At 39.5% G+C, this 21,345-nt stretch overlaps 1 protein-coding gene across 1 annotated transcript in view; it reads left to right on the top strand.

Moving 5' to 3' along the window:
* LIMCH1 (LIM and calponin homology domains 1) overlaps window positions 1-21,345 on the top strand; it is a gene marked incomplete at its 5' end in the record, with an annotated part of 291,739 nt that overhangs the window by 195,507 nt on the left and 74,887 nt on the right. The window contains 6 exon segments of the mRNA XM_082267323.1: window positions 817-1,071; window positions 1,679-2,014; window positions 2,408-2,659; window positions 2,906-3,202; window positions 4,457-4,693; window positions 16,676-16,711. Coding sequence (XP_082123449.1) covers window positions 817-1,071; window positions 1,679-2,014; window positions 2,408-2,659; window positions 2,906-3,202; window positions 4,457-4,693; window positions 16,676-16,711 — 1,413 coding nt within the window.

Below are 21,345 nucleotides of genomic sequence, written 5' to 3'. Positions count from 1 at the left end.
GAAAGTGCATGAGTTCATTTACCAGTGTGTTGCGTTTTCTATTTCAGTTTGCTCTTCAAAGCCTTGCTTTCTTCTAGAGAACACTTTCTCAAATCTGGTCGCCTTTTGCTGTCAACAGTGCACGTTTTGCAGTCTTCCAGGTATAAGGGACAGTTTAAAAGAATTGCATCAATTATTCTCCTGTCATTATGTGAAGAGAGCTGGAAATCATGCACTGTTTGCAGCCATCAAGGACAGGACTGTGGTACACTGTCTTTAGAGTTCAAGAGGGCTCTTGAAGAATGGATTTTTTATGTCCCTAACATTGTTCCTTAGAAAATAAACCAATTGGGCCTCTTTTTTTTCCTCCTTTTATTTTTGTGTGACAAGGACCTGTCCTAAAGCCAAAAATGGACAAATTCCAAGAGAGGTCTCTTGGAGTAGCAAATTATGCTTAAAAAGTACAAGAAGCTCCATAGATAGAAAATGTTTTTAGATGTAGTAAAAAAAAGCCAATTTTTCCTGTTCTCCTAAAACTGCTTGCTAATTAACTGATTTCATTGAGGGACCCTGAATTTGCAGATCTATATAACAATATAGTTAATTCTTTTTGACATCTAAAGTTATTATACCAACAGAGACAGTTTTACATTCTACAGTACTTTAGAGTCAATATTTTTTATTTTATATTGTAATGTTCTAAATCTGCTTTGGGGGGGGGGGGGGTAGATATTTTTTTTCTGTTGTAAAAGAACAAAAATGTGCATGGCCATTAAATCTGTAGGCATAAAGTCCATGACATAATCATGCTACCTTCTAAAATTTCACTATGTGCAGCAAGGAAGAAAGTCAAGACCAACCTATGGAGAAGGTGATCATTCTAAAGGAAAATTTAGCTCAAAGGCACATAGACAACGAATCTGACCAAGAGGAACAGGAGAAAGTACCAGATATTCAGAGGGATGATTTGGCCAAGCGTAAAACTCATGGCTCGGTCGCACAACAGAAGAAGCCTTTGGTTTTTGGCAACTCCTCAATAACAAATGCTGACTTGGCAACCTGGCAGAGACTTAAGCTGTCTTCTAAAGAGAGGTGTGGCTTTTCAGTATTGATTTTCCCACAGTTATTCTTTTTAGCTGGTCTCATCTGGTATATAGGGATCACATCCTATGCAGAATTTGTTTTTGCATACAACAAATGGGCCTGGTGCTCCTTAGAGGATTGAACCATGTATTGGAAAATACATTAGTTAATAGCAGAACAACATTTCTGGCCCAGCAACCTTCATTCCACTCCTGATAGAGACTATTGGACTAAACATGAACTAGTTTTAACTAATCTAATTACCTGTAGATTATGACCATAAACTACAAGGGAGCCCCAGAACTTTTCTTGGCATACTAGGAGTTACTGCACTATACACATTCTCATGCTCAAAATATTGTGCATAATGTCCTATGTGATTGAACCAATAGGGACATACTATACAGCAAAGTCTGTTTCGTGCAGCCATCTTAGAGCTTGACTTTTTTTAAATTGTAAGTACATTATACTTATGATGTAATGATACTGACAGAACATAATAGGAGCTTAGCAAAGCTTAAAATTGCTGAAAAACAAACATTTTGGTTGACATTTGTAATTACTTACATTAAGATTGTAATTTAATTTTTGATTTCTTCCTTTCTTTGGAATAAAGTGAAAGTATGGCAGAAAAACAGACATCCAGCAATGACCAAGCACAAAAGATTGATGCGACTCGAGCAGCCACTGATGACTTTGGTAGACGCAAATTATCCTTGCAAGAGAAAAGGGCTCGCAACAAACAGAAATTTGTACACTTTGGCCAAGTTACTGAGATTGATCAAAAGAGATGGGATAAGCTCTGTATTGCCAAACCTGGCATTAGTGAGGGAAATGTCAGTGATGGAATTTCCTCTGACATTGCATGTGCCAAGGTGGTCATTTCAGACACTGCTTTGAATGTTCAGAAAATGGACACCATTCCAGTAACACATCTACAATGCGAGCTGAGGTATACAGCATGATTTCAGTTGTGGCTGTGTGATTTGTCATACCTGTAATAATCTTCTTCTGCCAACATGAATAAGACAGCTTTTCATATTCACACTGGAAAATTACTTCTATTTTTGCCTTTAGTGTATTTCTGTTATTTTTATTAGTTTCTGTGCAGCTAAATTTTATAGCCCAGACCATATGTCTTTTTCCATGCATCAGAACTGGCATGGGATTTTGTCTCCGCTATATGTAGCGGAAGGACAGAATTACAACCTCTGTTTTAAACGTTTCATAAAGAAATTGCAGGAATGTTTTCTCTAGTGACCCCTTTTTGTGATGATCCTATGATTTATTGTTGCTTCCTGTTTCTTCTATGGTGGAAAAATGGTGCTTGCACTTTGTTGAATAGATGTACTGCAGAAGTTGAAAAAATCCCAGATGCCTCTCCAGTCATCAACTGTCCGCACGGACCATTACCGGATACCCAACGCGATGACATGTTAGCACGACGAATAGGCACTTTTCAGAAGTGTGCCAAAGTTGGCCATCCCTCTCTTACTACTGGTGACAACCAGAAAAATATACATAATGGAAATTTAGAGATCCAAAAGGCTAAAGTGAAGGAAAATAAACCGCCGCTGCAAGATGATGATCAACACCTGTGAGCATCTTGTGTGCTCTGTGTTCAACTTAAGAATGACTTGTTCTGTGCAGTAACACAGCAGTGCATGTTTATTGCATTACTGCTTTATACCTGCTTTGTATTGTGCATAAATAATACTAAACTGTTTGGATTTTTGATTTGACTAAAGTGTGCTCAAGTCTCTAACAATGTCCTGAAGGAATTACGCATGTTGTGCGCTTTAGAACTGCCTGTTTTTCAACATCCTGTCACATGTTCCTGTAGGAGTAAAGACATATTTCCTGAAGTTACAGCTGAAATTAAGCCTGATTTAAAAGACAAAATGGAGACAGATGCAGTACAATCTAATTCAGCTGAACATACATGTAAAGAAGACACCAACTTGCAAAAGGACAGAAGTACACCAGATCCAGAAAAGGATGATATGATGGTCAGAAGGATCTCTGTGAGTCAGAGACCACCAGGGGTAACTCTAACTCACTTCCTTCCAGTGCCATTTTCTCTACAAAAGACTGAGGAGAAGTCTTATATCCTTCAACCAAAGGAGAAGAAGCCCATCAGGTCAGAAAAGTGTTAATATATGTAAAAATGATATAAAAACAAATCTTTTGTGAGTTTAAGTTATTACAGAAAAATGAGTCTAGTGGGTCTAGTTCAGTGTTTCTCAACCTTATTTCAGTCAAGGCACCCTTTAAATTATATGCACTCTCAAGGCACCCTTTAAAATTATAGACAGTCTCGAGGCACCTCATTCTAAAATGTAAAAAAAACTTTTGTAATCGCTTTAGATAATGCAGCAACATCCACACGTAGGACACCCAACGTTAGAGGTGATTTATTCTTCCAAGCAAATACAGTTTTGCACACTGGTATTGACTAGTAGTCCAATGTTTCTCTTCTCCCTCAGTTTCTCTACATCAGTCAGCTAATGTCACCCCAGTTCTAAAGGAAAGGGGCACAGGAGGGTAAACAAGGTTGCTCCAAAGACTTGCTGATAGGTTAATTGGATCCTGTCTAAATTGGCCCTACTATGTGTATGTAAGTATGTCAGTTGGGGACCTTAGATTGTAAGCTCCTTGAGAGTAGGAACTGATGTGAATGTGTAATATATATGTAAATCGCTGCCTAAATTGACAGCGCTATATTCAGTAAGTAACTGAAATAAAATAAATAAAAATGCGCTGGAGGTTGCCGAAATCCTCCTTATCAACTGATTACATCATTGGTTGTTAGGATGCCAGTGTCTAGAAAGTCGTAATGGTGCACCTAAAAACCTGTGGCTTTGTGTAAATAATAGGCAGGCTTCATCCACCTGCTGGCTTGTATACAATTTTTGATCAATTTTTAGGCATTTTGCCAAGGCATCCCTGAGGAAACCTCAAGGCACCCCAGAGTGCCTGGGCACCCTGGTTGCAAAAGGCTGGTCTAGTTCATTACTTGAAAATAAAATGCACTGTGACTTCAATATATTGTGATATTACTACAAACCAGATGAACATCATTCTACCCATTGATGATATATTGTTATTAAGAAACCTGCCTATTCAGTACTGATAATAAGCAGACTCCGTGTCTAAACTGTGTCTAGTCTGTAAGTGTAAATTGACTCCTAATTAAATGTAGACATGATGTTTAGTACTTTTATTACACATCTTGTGCAGCGGTCTCAGTATTTGGCGGGTTTCAAATCTTGTTGTGCCTTTTGGCCCGTGCAGACCTTGCGTGTCGTCTATGTATTTTCGTAAAGCTATGTATTTTAAAGGGTTTTTAGGCCCTGTCTTATATCTTTAACATCTTCTGAAATTACTTCCTTAGCTCCCTCTTCATGACCACAATTACTCCAAATAACACCCCCCAAGCCATTACCACTGTCAGGTCTGACAGTCCATCTAAGACACTCCAGCAGAGCGCAGCAGAAGAGCCCACTGAATTAAGAGATGATTTGATGTGTCAACCAGCTTGCAACCCTATTGAGAACAATCCCATATGTGCAGAACTTAAGTCCCAACCACCACAGGAAACGTTTGAAAGTCCTGACCGTGAAGTACCGAGGTCAGATCATTTGTCAACAAGCATTGCTCCAATTTTTTTTTATTTTCCTATAACATAAAACATTTGCAAGAATACACTGTGTACACAGGAATATTTGTATTAATGTATGGATGTGTATATACGAATATAGCATGGCTTTCTACTTCCTTTTTTTTACAATGTGTTTCAGATAGGAGCTGTGTTGGCAGCCTTTTGCCTTGGGAACAGCAGTGCAGCTATTTTGTATTATGAATGTCAGTTCCTGTACCCCAAGCAGCCTTTTTTAAATTTGAGTGGACATTCTAACTTTTGGAAAAAAAAGTTTTTATCTTTTTCTGATACTACAAAATATGTATAGATGTGTGGTTGCATAGGTACATTTACTGTGCCAGGCAGGGTTTAGATATTCACCTGTAGAAAAACTATAGCCCCTTCCTTTCACAAACTGGCATAGAATGCATGTTGTCCAAGCTGGATCCATATGTGTCAGAGTGGAGTACAAAATCGATTTTACCTCATTTTGAGACTTCTAGTAGAACTATTCGAAAAATGCATATGCTGTAGGCTATGTAACGTCATATAAAATATTTTAAACCAGTAATAAGTGCATCTGTAAAGTGCTAAATATCGACTAACAAACTCCAGGTAAATTATGCATAAATTATGGGGATAACCCCAGCAAAATGAATGTAAACCGTAAGAGTCCTTAAAGTGCTTGTAGCACAAATTAGTCCCAAAAACCACGTACAGTATTTCACAAAAGTGAGTACACCCCTCACATTTTTTGTAAATATTTTATTATATCTTTTCATGCGACAACACTGAAGAAATTACACTTTTCTACAATGTAAAGTGAGTGTACAGCTTGTATAAAAGTGTAAATTTGTTGTCCCCTCAAAATAATTCAACACACAGCCAATAATGTCTAAACCACTGGCAATACAAGTGAGTACACCTCTCAGTAAAAATGTCCAAATTGGGCCCAATTGGCCATTTTCCCTCCTTGGTGTCATGTGACTCGTTATGGCACCAAGGAGGGAAAAGCTGTTACTAAGTTCTCAGGTGTGAATAGCGAGCAGGTGTGTGAAATTTGTTGTTATCGCTCTCACTCTCTCATACTGGTCACTTGAAGTTCAACATGGCACCTCATGCCAAATAACTCTCTGAGGATCTGAAAAAAAGAATTGTTGCTCTACATAAAGATGGCCTAGGCTATAAGAAGATTGCCAAGACCCTAAAACTGAGCTGCAGTTCTGTGGCCAAGACCATACAGTGGTTTAACAGGACAGATTCCACTCGGAACAGGCCTCACCATGGTCGACCAAAGAAGTTGAGTGCACATGCTCAGCATCATATCAAGAGGTTGTCTTTGGGAATTAGACGCATGAGTGCTGCCAGCATTGCTGCAGAGGTTGAAGGGGTGGGGGGGGTCAGCCTGTCAGTGCTCAGACCATATGCCGCACACTGCATCAAAATGGTCTGCATGGCTGTCGTCCCAGAAGGGAGCCTCTTCCAAAGATGATACACAAGAAGGCCCTCAAACAGTTTGCTAAAGACAAACATACTAAGGACATGGATTACTGGAACCATGTCCTGTGGTCTGATGAGACCAAGATAAACGTATTTGGTTCAGATGTCGTCAAGTGTGTATGGCGGCAACCAGGTGATTATAAAGACAAGTGTGTCTTGCCTAAAGTCAATCATGGTGGTGGGAGCGTCATGGTCTGGGACTGCATGAGTGATGCCAGGACTGGGGAGCTACAGTTCATTGAGAGAACCATGAATGCCAACATGTACTGTGACATACTGAAGCAGAACATGATCCCCTTCCTTTGAAGACTGGGCCGCAGGGCAGTATTTCAACCTAACGACCCCAAACACACCTCCAAGACGACCACTGCCTTGCTAAAGAAGCTGAGAGTAAAGGTGATGGACTGGCCAAGCATGTGTCCTGACCCAAACCCTATTGAGCATCCTCAAATGGAAGGTGGAGAAGCGCAATGTCTCTAACAACTACCAACGCAGTGATATCGTCATGGAGGAGTGGAAGAGGACTCCAGTGGCAACCTGTGAAAGTCTGGTGAACTCCATGCCCAAGAGGGTTAAGGCAGTGCCAGAAAATATTGGTGGGCATACAAAATATTGACACTTTGGGCCCAATTAGGACATTTTAACTTAGGGTTGAAGACCACCATCATATAGTGCCCGTCTGAGTATTTATACTTCCCTCTGCTTTAGGGATTGTTTTTATAATATTTGTGTTAGTTTGTATTATGTATAGTGTTTTTGTTGGATTACGATACAAATAAAATGGATTTTATTTAAAATTATACAAAAAAAACTATTTTTGGCCTGTAAAGTCCGATCTCCTTTGTTTCTTTTCTAGTTACACTCACTTTAGTTGCCAGCGCTTTAGACATTAATGGCTGTGTGTTGAGTTATTTTGATAGGTAAATTTTACACTGTTATACAAGCTGTACACTCACTACTTTACCTTGTAGCAAAGTGTCATTTCTTCAGTGTTGTCACATTAAAAGATACAAACATTTTCAAAAATGTGAGAGGTGTACTCACTTTTGTGAGATACTGTATATTCTTCCTCCAAAAGTGCATGCATAAGTTCCCAATGTGAGTAGATATTCCACTCTGTCACCAGCAGTGTCCATCCACCACCTTCTATATGCACTCACCGGACATATGAGCTATAATTGCATATATATCTCAAAACCTGCTTCACCAGGTAATCATCAGCGGCTCAAATCCCAAGTAAAGTATCGGACTTCCAAAGTGGAATAGCTACTCATAAAACCCACCACTGAATGATGGCCAACATTCATAACTTAGCAGTGGTGGGTTTTCTGAGCATTAAAGCTTGAAGTATATATGTAGTTTTTGGGACTGATTTGCACTACAAGCACTTTTTTAAGGACTCTTATTGTTTACATGCATTTGCTAGGGTTATCCCCATCATTTTTGCATACTTTACCTGGAGTTTGTTTAGTCAATGTTTAGCACTTTATGGATGCATTTATTTTTGGTTTATAGTATTGCAAACTCCACGGCCACTTTACCTATTTTGGATGTGAGGTTGGCCGATGACTTTTTTTTTGTGCTGGTTGCTGTCCTAAAGCTTAAGTTCTTAAAGCGCTCACTCATAGTGTATTTTATTATTTGCTGTAATCTGTCAATAAACTGAAAAAGAAGTAAATGTCTGGTGCTCATCACACAGGAAAAAAAAAAAAACTGTAGACAAACTGAAATAAAAAAACCAGAGTAGAAAAACTGCTCCTGAGAGTTGCTGTGTAGAAGCTGGCTGGAAACAGATTATCAGTTTACAGTGCCTTGGAAAAGTATTCATACCCCTTGAAATGGTCCACATTTTGTCATCTTACAACCAAAAAATTGAAATGTATTTTATTGGGATTTTATGCAATAGACCAACACAAAGTGGCACATAATTGTGAAGTGGAAGGAAAATGATAAATGTTTTTCATTTTTTCCTTTACAAATAAACATAAAAGCGTGACGTGCATTGGTATTCAGCCCTCCCCCCGAGTCAATCCTTTGTAGAACCACCTTTTGCTGCAATTACAGCTGCAAGTTCTTTTGAGTATACTGTAACTCTACCAGCTTTGCATATCTACAGAGTGATGTTTTTGCCCATTCTTCTCTTCAAAATGGCTCAAGCTTTGTCAGATTGGATGGGAGAGTATCTGTGAACAGCAATGTTCAGGTCTTGCCACAGATTCTCAATTGGATTTAGGTCTGGACTTTAACTGGGCCTTTCTAATACATGAATATGCTTTGATCTAAACCATTCCATTGTAGCTCTGGCTGTATGTTTAGGGTTGTTGTCCTGTTGGAAGGCAAACCTCCACCCAGTCTCAAGTCTTTGCAGACTCTTACAGGTTTTCTTCTAAGATTGCCCTGTCTTTGGCTCCATCCATCTTCCCATCAACTCTGACCAGCTTCCCTGTCCCTGCTGAAGAAAAGCATCCCCACAACATGATGCTATCATTGCCATGTTTCACGGTGGGGATAGTGAGTTCAGGGTGATGTGCAGTGTTATGGGCCATACACACTATAAGATTTTCTGAAGACTTTTTCCTTTAGATTTACCAAAACCATATAATATGAGGTCAAACCTAAACGCTTTCAATTTGCATGCAATCTGGCACGCCCTTGCACTACATAGAAAAGGTAAATCTCAAGGAAATCTAACCACAAAAGTTGTATAGTGTGTATCCAGCTTTAGTTTTTCACCACACATAGCATTTTGCTTTTAGGCCAAAAAGTAAAATTTTGATCTCATCTGACCAGAGGACCTTCTTCCACATGTTTGTGTCCCCCACATGGCTTCTCGCAAACTGCAAATGGGGCTTCTTATGGCTTACTTTCAACCATGTCATTCTTCTTGCCACTCTTTTATAAAGGCTAGATTTGTTGAGTGCATGACTAATAGTTGTTCTGGGGACAGATTCTCCTACTTGCTGTGGATCTCTGTAGCTCCTCCAGAGTTACCATGGGCCTCTTGGTTGCTTCTCTGATTAATGTTCTTGCCTAGCCTGTCAATTTAGGTGGACGGCTATGTCTTAGTAGGTTTTCAGTTACACCACTCTAAAGGTGCACGAGTCTTGATAAAATGAGAATCACAATTTTTTTGCTTAGAATAAAGATCATGATTCTCTCATGATTCTCGGGGTAACATCATCTTTTACACTATACAAAAAAAATGGGCTAACTTACTGTTTAGTTTTTTTAAATTCATTAAAGTGTATTTTTTCCCAAAAAACTGCTTTTGAAAGACTTCTGCTCAAATAATACAGTGTGACATAAAAGATTGCAACGGTCCCCATTTTATTCTCTAGGGTCTCTGCTAAAATATATATATATATATATATATATATATATCGTGTGTGTGTGTGTGTGTATATATATATATATTGTGAAACACGATTGGTGTATGCTGCCGGATACCACTTATATACTTTCACACACCTGATTTATGCACAGTGAATTGAGGTTGAGTTATTTTATCACATATATTGGGTTTGCGCTGATAGTTTTTTTGTATTTCATATATATATATATAAGTTTGGGGGTTCAAAGTATTTTCTAGCAAAAAATAATGATTTTAACTTGTAAGCAACAAGTGTCAGAAAAGGGCTTAGTCTTTAGGAGGTTAAACTGCCCTCACTTACAGAGAGAAGTTAATTCCTTTTGAACTAAAAGAACAAAATGATACATTGTAAAACATTGTGTTTATCGTTATCTAGCAGCCTTAGGCTGCATTCACACTTGAGCGTATCGTTTTACCACGTTTTTACAGCGATTTTTTTACTGCGATTTTTCGATTTTTGCTGCGCTTTTACCGCGATTTTCAGGCGTTTTTGGAGGCAGGCATTGACATCTATCAAAAACGCTGGTAATCAGCCCAAAAAGAAGCTCATGTACTTTTTTCAGCTACAGGCATTTTGCAAAACGCTCAGATGTGAACAGGGGCCATTTAAATGAATGGGGTTTTACTTGTTGGGCGTTTTGGAACGTTTTTTTTAGCGTTTTTGGAGCTGAAAAACACTCAAAAACGCCCAGCTGTGAATTGAGCCTTAACAATTTTGATAAACATTTTCCAAGGCTTTTTTTTTTTTGACAGCTGTGAGTGAGCAGAGAACAGCTCTTTAGGAATCGAGGCATGCCATTTTAGGATCGTGAGGGGGGGGGGGGGGGGGGATTGAGATTGCGTTTTTTTTTTTTTTTTAACGATTAATCGTGCAGCTCTATACCACACTCTTTCCATTTTCAGGTGATGGATTGATCAGTGCTTGGAGAGATGTGCAGATATTTTTTTTTATAACCTAACTGTGCTTTAATCTTCTCCACAACTTTATCCCTGACCTGTTCTTGGCCTTCATGATGCAGTTTGTTCACAAAGGTTCTCTAACAAACCTCTGAGGGCTTCACAGAACAGCTGTATTTATACTGAGATTGAATTACACACAGATGGACTCTAATTAGGTGACTTCTGAAGGCAATTGGTTCAACTAGATTTTAGTTAGATGTATCAGAGTAAAGGGGGCTGAATACAAATGCATGTGCAAAAGAAATAATCAGCGCAATTATAAATTATTAAAGTGACAACGTGCTTAAACCCAATTCGAAGGGTAAAGATGTGAAATTAATCACAATCAATTGTGCAATAATATACAGCAGCTATATTAAAACGTCCTCACTAGCGGAAGTACGATGATTCAATAAAAGATATATAAAGCGCTATATAAAACCTAAAGGTGCTAAATAATCAATAAAGTGACCATGTGTTTGATATAAAGGATAAAATTTTAAATAAAAAAAATGTTTTATCTCATAAAAGTGCTTACTAAAGTGTCCATAAAATGTATTAGAAAAGAATGTGCATAAACAGTCCAATCCACGAGTTGATCAAACTGTGAAAATAAATACAAGGTGCTTGATAGGTGTCTCAGATCAATGGATATCTCTTGCTGGACCTTGTGAGAAGATTGTAAGGTCCGCACAAGCCTGATTGTGCCTGATATGTAAGTGCATTTCTACTATTTTACAATAAAAGGGATTTTAGCAGTGAGCACTTAGATACTGTATTCTTTTATTATTTCATCTGCATACCGAGTACATGAGGTCCAGCAAGAGGTATCCATTGATCTGAGTGTACCCTGATCGAGGATTCATTGCTTTTATAGCATCTCAGTGAGGTAAATGGTGGTGGTATGAGCACTTTATATGATTGAGACACCTATCAAGCACCTTGTATTTATTTTCACGGTTTGATCAACTCGTGGATTGGACTGTTTATGCACATTCTTTTCTAATACATTTTATGGACACTTTATTAAGCACTTTTATGAGATAACATTTTTTTTTATTGAATTTTTATCCTGATCACATGGTCACTTTATTGATTATTTAGCACCTTTAGGTTTTATATAGCGCAGTATATATCTATTTATTATTGAATACAAATGCATGCCACACTTTTCAGATATTTATTTGTAAAAAAATTTGAAAACCATTTATCATTTTCCTTCCTCTTTACAATTCTGTGCCACTTTGTGTTGGTCTATCACATAAAATCCCAATAAAATACATTTACGTTTTTGGTTTTAACATGACAAAAAAGTGGAAAATGTCAAAGGGTATGAATACTTTTTCAAGGCACTGTATGTGTGTATATATATATATATATATATATATATATATATATATATATATATATATAAAACAAATACAAAAAAAATTACAGTTGATAGCTATATTATTTATATATATATATATAATATAGCTTGTAAAAGGATTTATCTGAAGGCTGTGAGCAACTAGTGGTAAGCTGACTACAGGCTGAGCTAGGCTGCCTCCTCTGTCAGGCTGGGAACCCCAAAGCTGTGAATAGAAAAAAGTAAGGGGCACCAAGACAACCATAGTGTAGTAGGTGCGTTTATTGTAGAGATAAAAAAAAGGTACAAGTTGCACTCCCAAACAAAAGTATATAAACATATGTCTCTTAAGTCAGTGTGTAGTCCGGACATCTGTGGAGATAGAAGACCAGAGTGCACCTCCCTCTGTGGCTGCTATACCGGAGCCGATGCAGCTTGGCACTATAGATAGGGGAAGTACCGCCACTGTGGGACACAGAAGACACCGCCGGATGATGTGATCATACTACCAATAGCAATATTGTTGAATGAACCCAGATTTAACATAGTATTACTTTATAAGGAGCAATAATATCTGCGCTGTAAAAAATATTGTTTGTGTAGGCTGCTGAAAAGCACTATATGAGCACTTTATGGGGTGCTTCAGTAAAAATATGCAAAAAATAAAAAGTGCAGCGCCTCAAAAACATATGCAAAATCATATATACTGTATATAACCTTAAAGTCCAAAATTTTAAAAGAGAAGAAAAAAAGTCCTAAGTAAAAAGTTAAAAAGTGCAAACTGTTGACCCCAATATTAGTGATCTAAATCTTCTGAAAAGTGCTACGGTGATCTCCCATCACCCGTGTACGGAGTGCGAACTCACCAAAATAAATGACTGCCGCTACAGCAGTAGGGCCTCATGCACACTGGACTTTTTTATAGCTGCTGTTTTTGGCATCAGATGTTTTTTTTCTGCAGCCAGTAAACTCCCCAGCATGTTATCCTGTTTCCATGCACACATAGGCTGTTATCAGCAATTTTTGACAGGGGCATTTTCTGCCTGTAAAAAACCCCAGAACTAATGGGTTTTAGGAGGCAATTTTTCAGTTGTAAAAATGTTCTAACTCTGATAAAAGCTAAAAAACGCTGAAAAATGCAGCTTTTCGTCAACCTTTTTGAGCCATAAGCTTTAGTGGGAATATAGTTTTGCTGAAAAACGCCACTGCAAAAAAGCTGAAAAATGGCTCCTACCGCTACAGCTTTCTACTGATAATGTCCAGTGTGAATGAGGCCTAAAACCGCCACAATCAGCATGTTGCTCAGACACGAATCATTGGAATAGAAGGATTCCCAGGACATCTCTTTTAAAGCCTTCAACACTGAATAAATAAAGCTCACCAGGAGTCAAGAGAAGATTCCAATAGTGTAGTACTTTTAATGTAAAAACATATAGATGGCACACGTGGGACAAAAGGAGATGTCCTGGGAATCCTTATATTCCAATGAGCAACGTGCTGGTTGAGGCGGTTATACTGCTGTAGTGGCAGTCAATTATTTTGGTAAACTTGCTCTCCATAAATGGGTGATGGGAGATCACTGAAGCACTTTTGAGAAGATTTGTCACTTGTTTGCACTTATATAATTTTGGATTTCAATGTTCTATATATATGTGATTTTGTAGGTTTTTGAGGCGCTGCACTTTTTATTTTTTTGCACATAGTATTATAATATAAGCTGTTGATCCTTCCAGTACATATGTTATTTTTCCAAGCCTTGCAATGAGGAGACAACATTGTTCGTTCTGCAGTGAGATCAACCATTGGCATTGTTACTTTTTTAGCAGGGTGGTCTTAAGCATCTGCAGATCGGCAGGTTTCCCATGAATCCCTGTACCTGTACGGCGGTCCGCGGGAGGGATACTGGGGGCGCGCGCCAAACTCGCCAGCGGGGAAGCCAATCCACACTGCCAGCGGCCGCAATTGCCATCGGGCACCCGCTAATTATCCCTGTGAAGAGAGAACAGCGGTCTGCTGTTGTAAACACAGCAGACCTTTATTCTCTCTGGAATCAGTGCAGAGCGCCTGTGTTCCTCCTATTTAGGAACACAGGTCTCTATATTGATTTCACAAGTCCATCCTCTGCACAGTTAGAAAACACCCCTTAGGCTCACACTTAATCCTTTGATCGCCCCTGTGTTAACCCATTCCCTGCCAGTGTCATTATTACAGTAACAGTGCATATTTTTAGCACGGATTACTGTAGTAATGTCACTGGTCACCCCAAAAGTGTCAAAAATGTCAGGGGGTCCAATCTGTCTGCCGCAATGTCGCAGTCCCGCTAAAAATTGCTTAACGCCGACATTACTAGTAAAAATAAAAAAATCTTTCCCCTAGTTTGTAGATGCGATAACTTTTGCGCAAACCAATCAAAATACGCTTATTGGGATTTTTTTCTAATTTGCCTAAAGCCCCGTACACACGTACCGAATGTCGGCCGGACGATCGGCCGTCTTTTGTCTGGTGCTGTCCTGTCGGTTGAAAAGTGCTAAAGACTGCACACGAATTTTGTCGGCCAACAACAGCCGACTGCAGAAGTGATGTCATGTTCTGGTTAACTTTCCGTGTGTTTTTTCTTCTCTGAGCATGCCCAGTCTTGCTCATCTGCTGTTTGTCGGCTGAATTCTGTACTGACTGAGGAACAATCGGCCTTTCTGGTGTTGGCCAACACCAGCACACCAGATTCTGTTCGGCCGAAAAGTCGCAGCCGGTTGTCGGAAGCATCATACTAACAAGCCGACAATCGGCCGATCGGTCGGTGGCCGAATATTTACGGCCGACAATTGCTACGTGTGTACAGGCCTTAAAATTATGAGCAAATTAGATTTTTAATTTTTTTTTTGGGGGGGGGGGGGTTGTTTGTTTTTTTTTTTTTTTTAAGAATTGTCGCTCTTTTTTTATTTATAGCGCAAAAAATTTAAATCGCAGAGGCGATCAAATACCACCAAAAGAAAGCTCTATTTGTGGGAAAAAAAGGACATCAATTTTATTTGGGTACAGCACAATTGTCTGTTAAAATAGCAAAAAAGGCCTAGTCATTAAGGGGGAAAATCTTCAGGTCCAGAAGTGGTAAACAAGTTTTTTTAACCACATCCTGCCCGGCCTATAATAGAATGACAGCCGGGCGGAGGATCGGTTATCCATACTTGGCGTTATATGAGGCACTGACACACCGCATCTGCAATCTTGGTAAAGAGCCTATGACATAGACTCTTTACCATGTGATCAACTGTGTCCAATCACAGCTGGTCATATCGTAACCAGGAAGTGTCGTTTATCGGCTTTTCTACTATTTGCGCTGACAAGATGCGGGTAGAGGAGAGCCGATCAGTGGCTCTCCTGACGGGGGTCTGCGCTGATAATCAGCGTATCAATTATCAGTACAGACCTTATCAAGGATGCCCACAAGTGCCCACCAGGGATTTCAATTAGTGCCCATCAGTATTGCCTGTCAGTGCCTCCTCATCAGTGCTGCATATGAATGCCGTCTCATCAGTGCTGCATATGAATGCCTTCTCATCAGTGCCCATCAGTGAAGGAGAAAGTTTACTTGTATACAAAATTTTAAAAAAGGAACGAAAAAATACTTTTTTTTTTCCAAGATGTTCGACTCTTGAAAAAAAAAAAAAAAAAACAGTGGTGGCAAAATACCACCAAAAGAAAGCTCCATCTGTGGGGAAAAAAGTGTCATATGGGTACAGTGTTGCATGACCGCGCAATTGTCATTCAAAATGCGATCGTGCTGAAAGCTGAAAATTGACCTGGGCAGGAAGGGGGTGAAAGTGCCCTGTATTGACAAAGTTAAATAGACTTTAGAGCTGAACTCTAAGACATAGTCAAACCTACTTTTGCTGTGCCCGACCCTATTTTCCCCCCACAATGCAAGGGATAAATGCTTGTTTACTCTAGGGATGCATGAATAAATGTAATACTTGCCTTATTTTTCAGTCCAGCAAGGTCCTTTAAGGCGCTCTGGACCACCTTTGCTTGCTTGCTTTCTCACATACAATGCAGGGTTATTAGCCACTAAACGGTGTGACTCTGAGTAGCAGCCCACAGCCAAGAATCTCAAGCAAAAGAGAATATCGCTGGAACGAGGAATACTCCTTATCTCTGCTCCCCTACACTAAGTGCCGGTTCACACTGTTCCGACCAAGTCGCCTGACAAGTAGCTTGCTGTGCAATTGGAACCGTTCTAATAGGAGGGACTCAAGTCGCTCCGACTTAGAAAAAGGTTCCTGCACTACTTCGGGGAGACATCGGAGCGAGTTGCATTGACTTCCATTATGTGAAGTCGTTGCAAGCCGCGCCGAAGTCGCGGTGCACGGGCGACAGCATAACTCGCCCGAAGTCGTGTCGCCCTAGTGTGAACCGACACTTAATGAGCATTTAAACTGCAGTTTGCAGGGGCCCCACTACCAAGGGTAAACAGAGGGGGAAATGTATTTGTTTCCAGGGGAAACAAATACATCCCAATTCCAGTTAACATTTTTAAGCCACTGCAGCAACTGTTTTATTCTTAAAAAAAAAAAAAAAAAAAGTTTTTAAACTACAGTGCTTATATAGTATGTGCCAAACACTATTACTGTCACATTTGATGTAAAGCTCGGTCTGCATGTAAAGGTGGAGAAAAAAAAATATTGGCACTTAAAATAGATAAGTTATATACTCAATAATATCATTACAGGTATTAATCACACACAGTATCAGACTACTATGATAGTCCTTTATTTTTATTTTCCTGCAAGTTAATCTAATTGTGTATTTGATCTTGTAGATTCAGCACACAATCGTCTCTGTCAGATGACATGGAGTAAGTTGCATTCTGTGCTTGAAGAGTCTGTAACAAACTATTGCATGTTTTATTCTACTTATTATATACTTTATCATTCCATATAAAACTCACAATATATATGCATTTCCTCTTGATGCTGAGTGCTTACCAATAACTTTACTGAACACCTTGCTGAAGCATGCAACTAATATTTACTCTTTCAGATGACCTTTTACTTTGTGCTATGAGTGCTTCTTACTAAGCTGTTCTTTACCCCGATGCAAAGCTTGACTGATGCATGTTTTATAGAAACCCGGGCCTCAGGTGGAACGCTGAAAAAATGTACACATGGATATTATTTAATGTCTCAGAATGAACTGTATCATTCTGATCCAACAGTTTCTCTGTGAAAATGCTCCTATTAAGAAGAATGAACAATTTGGCATGCTCTATGTTTCTTTCATGACAGATTTATTTTATATTTGCATAATTGTCATTAACGAAAATGTAATAAATAGGAAACCGCATATTTTAATGATGGACCCACACTCTCAACTGAGAGCAGGTTTGTGGCTTGTGATTTCAATTATATTGAAGACTTCAGTTTGTTCTTCACTTGGAGAAAATCCTTTCCACCGCAGCTGCATTAGTTCCACTGCAGCAGTATTATTGCAGCTTCCAGGATCAGTCGCTCCTTGACAGTGCCTCAGGTAACTGCACCTGGACTAAGCCGCATGGAAGACTTGGAGCCAGCCTGTATCATTGCCTCCAGCACTTGACTCTGGGTTTGTAGTTCATCCCACCGCTTGCCCCCAGTCCCTTTTTCTATAGCCGTGGGGTAGTCCCTGGACACTGAATCTCTGCCTTGGGCATGAAAGGTTGGGCTGCAAGTGCACCTTAGGCCAAGAGCAGTGTGTACTGGGGCCTCTGCAACACTTTTAAATAGTAGTGTGCACACCACTTTAAAATTGTTTGTCACATTCACAAGCATAGCATGCACCACTTTCTAGTCCATGTGACACATTTTGGTGCAAGTCCTGAGAGACATTTTGGCATGCAATGGCCTGTTATGTTTGCATAGCTCTGCATGAGGCACACTGCCATACCCCTGGGTCCAGGTGCCATCTTGAGCACATTGCTTTGAAAAACTAAAGACAAGCACACTACAGCTCCTGCTGCGACTCCAATTTGGGCTTCGTTCTCCACATCAACTTTCACTAGGTTATCAGCTAAGTGGTATGGAGTTTCAATCAGGGACCATTGGTATGCCTTGTATTAAAGTGTAATTGAAAAATACATTTATATATACTGTAAATAGTGAAAAAAAAACTTAATTTTATAAACCTAAAAAAAGTTTGACTGGTGTTGGTTTTTCCTAAATAAATAATTCAATCTATTTTACACACTCTAAGTACCTGCAAGTTGCATCAGTTTTATACTTCTGTCCATTTTTTTTTTTTATAACACCGTTGTAGCCCTGAAATCTAACACTCTCCCAACTTGATCCAGGTGTTTTTGTGCATTGGCCTGCACCCCTCTTTCTCACGTGGTTTCCTACCAATTTTGTTAGCATAAACAACCGTTATTAGAATTGAGATAGATCCAGGGCACTGTGATATGCAAGTACAAGCTTCATCTTGACCGTTGACCTAATGGACTGTCCCCTCTTTCATCTCATGGCTTAGGATTGGCATGTCAGTATGGTGAGTGATTTCAACAACTGGTAGCAGGTGGAAGAATATAGAAGGGGACAAGCCAAAATGCAATCTTCTGAGCTGAAAGATGGTAATTGCATAATAAAGTCCTTCAGGTTACAGAGTTGTGCAAGCACTTGAACTTTCCTGGAAACAGATCACATTGGTGGTTTAGGAAGGTTTGCTTTAAGTCTCAATGTAATACAGGGAAAGGATTGGAAGGAGGGGGTGAAGTTACTATATTTTTGTACTTTGGACAGATGTTGGATCTCAGTGTTGATGCAAAACTCCCCTTCTCAATAAGTCTCTTTATTAAATATTTGGACAGCCTCATAAAATGAGATGACAATGTATATACACAGATTGGAATGTTCTTTTTATGCTTCAAGGAATTTAGCTGTGCCGCTAATTGTGTGACCTGTTTGATGTACAGGAAATTAGATATTGTATGTAGTTTAAAGGGGATGATGATGATGAAAAAGTAAACTGTTCTTCACAGCAATCATCTTTTGTTTTCATGATTAAAATCAAAGGAGATTATTAGAGAAACACAGTGGTGGATGGGTGGTATTGTAAGCCACATTTCCTAAATTAATGTGGACCTTCCCCACAATTACTAAAACTCACATCACCTTACAACTATGTACCCCAGAATATTCTGAAAACTGCCTACATGGCTTTCCTGAGCTAGCAGATCTTGGATATTCCCAAACACATCTTTTACGTGGTTTTGCCAGTAAAAATGTCTTGGACCGTAGTCTGCGCCTGATGCCCCAAACTTATCCCAACCTAGCAGATTCCTATAAAGTTTTGCTATACATGTTATTCGTTTTCTGCTTCATTGTATTCTTGATGGAATGTCTGTACTACAAACTGTCCGTTCAATAGTTTCTTAAAATTAATAATCATCGAGATATTTTAGGGTCGGTTAAATACATGCTTTATGTCATGTCTGTGCATTGTGACTGTTGGGTTGTTGACTGTGCACTTAAAGAGCAGGTGAAAAGAATAGCCCCTCTTGAGAGGAATTTCCGCACATGAGCAAATGGAGTCACAGTGCCAGAAAAGCAAACCGGGGGGGTGCCTCTGCATTGCGTCAGTTATGTTCGTGTTTTCCCCCTCGGGGACTTTACCAAGGATGATTAAGGGCAGACCCCTCAAAGCAGGGACTCTCTCTAACAAGCTGGGATGAATGGTAACCATATTTTCCCATTTCAGAACCTAATGAGGGGTCTGGATGGATTTGGGGAAGACTCGGACTCCTGCAGGTTTTTTTTGTTTTTATTTTTTTTTTACCCTTAGGCCTTATGCACGTTGAGCATTAAAAACACTGCTTTCAGGGGCTTCCGGTGTTTGTTTTTTTTTCTTCTGCCTGTAAATGCTCCTCCATGTTAGCCTATGTGTCTATGCACACACAGGCGTTTAGAGGTAGAAGAAAAACTTCACTGCCAACGTGTTCTGGTGCAGCAGAAATGCTTTACGTGTATAAATGCTAGGCGCCACAAGTGCTTAAGTTTTAATTCATTTTAATGCACAGAATAAATTATTATGGATGCCTTTTACACATGTCAAGCATTTTCTTCTGTCAAAAATCTGCTGCCAGGAGAAAAGGCATTTTAGGAGAGCTGGACAAACAACCTGTGTGCATTGGGTCTAAATCAAGGCATCAGTCTCTTTCCTCCCTCCCCCTTCCTTGCTTCCCCTCCCCCTATTTTTCTTACCATAAAAGCTTTATTGAAGCTCAACAAAATATTTTCAACTATCAGATATGTTAAAAATAAAGAATCAAACCTAATCCTGCAGGTGTATACTCTACTCAAGATACATTGAGGTGAGGTTACGGAACAAAGTATAGACAACGAACTGTGTACAGTTCAACAATAAGAAACCTGGTATTGACAGGTCCACACACAGGGAAGAAGCACAGAAATCGTATTAGGTTCTACAGATCAGCAGCTCATTGCATGTAACTAACCAAAGGGCTAGGGCTGGCAAACGTTGTGCTGAGAGAGATGTCTTATTACCTTATTAGTAACTAATGGGTGGGCAGATCTTAACATGGGAATTCACTTCTTAGAAGTCAAGAATAAATAAGGGGGGGATATAAAGAGATTCCAGCATACCTGCCTCTCCTCCTAGTGCGCCATATCGCCAAGTTTAGGTCAGTAACAGTAAAACTGATCAGCGGGGGCTCCATTTTCCTTTCCAGTACAGATCCGAAGATGTGGGATGGCGAGCAACCAGTAGGAAGGTGTTTGAAATTATGTCCACCATGCCCAACTATCCTGTGCAATGCAGATTGATTTTTTCATGTCAGCTATGCAATTGACTTTCTAGGCCATTCTTTAGAGGGGACTATTTTAGAGTGCCAATGCACTGAAATGCACATTCTGGCTCCATTGATCATGTGCATTGCCAAGGATTTACAGTATATTTGGGTCAGCATATATGAGAGGTAAAGAAGGTATTGAGCTGGCGAAAGCTATACTGAAAGAGTAGAGACCTCCACCACCAGTTTGTGAACCACTTCCCAAAAATATTTAAGCAGGTCCAACAAATATAAAATAGCGAGTCTTTGTCCTGTTTGCAGTGTCAGCAATGATTCAAAATTGTGGAGACATTTTTTGAAGTAAGGTAGGTGTCTTGTACCGGTGTGACCTGAGTATATATACATTTTCTTGGATTGAGAGGTGTCTTTGTGGTTGTCTCTAGCAGAGAGTTTCAAGAGGTCACCGCATGGGAGTAAAAAGGGTGAGAGGTGGAGTCAGCCAAAAAATGGCAGATTTGGATATAGGATCAAAAGGGGAATGTGTTGGTAGGCGAGGATGAAGTAAGAGTTTCCAGTTTAATCAAACTTCCCTGACAGAAGAAATGCTTTGCAGGATTCTCCTCATGGGGCCATTCCTGAGCCAGAAAGGCACATGGTGTCCTGGGAAGGAGTCTCATTCCATTTTTCCCAATTCTTCTCTCTCCTGCCCT

Source organism: Pelophylax lessonae, assembly GCF_965119305.1.
Source record: "Pelophylax lessonae genome assembly, chromosome: 1".
NCBI lineage: Eukaryota > Metazoa > Chordata > Amphibia > Anura > Ranidae > Pelophylax > Pelophylax lessonae.
This window is presented reverse-complemented; position numbering and strand designations above follow the sequence as displayed.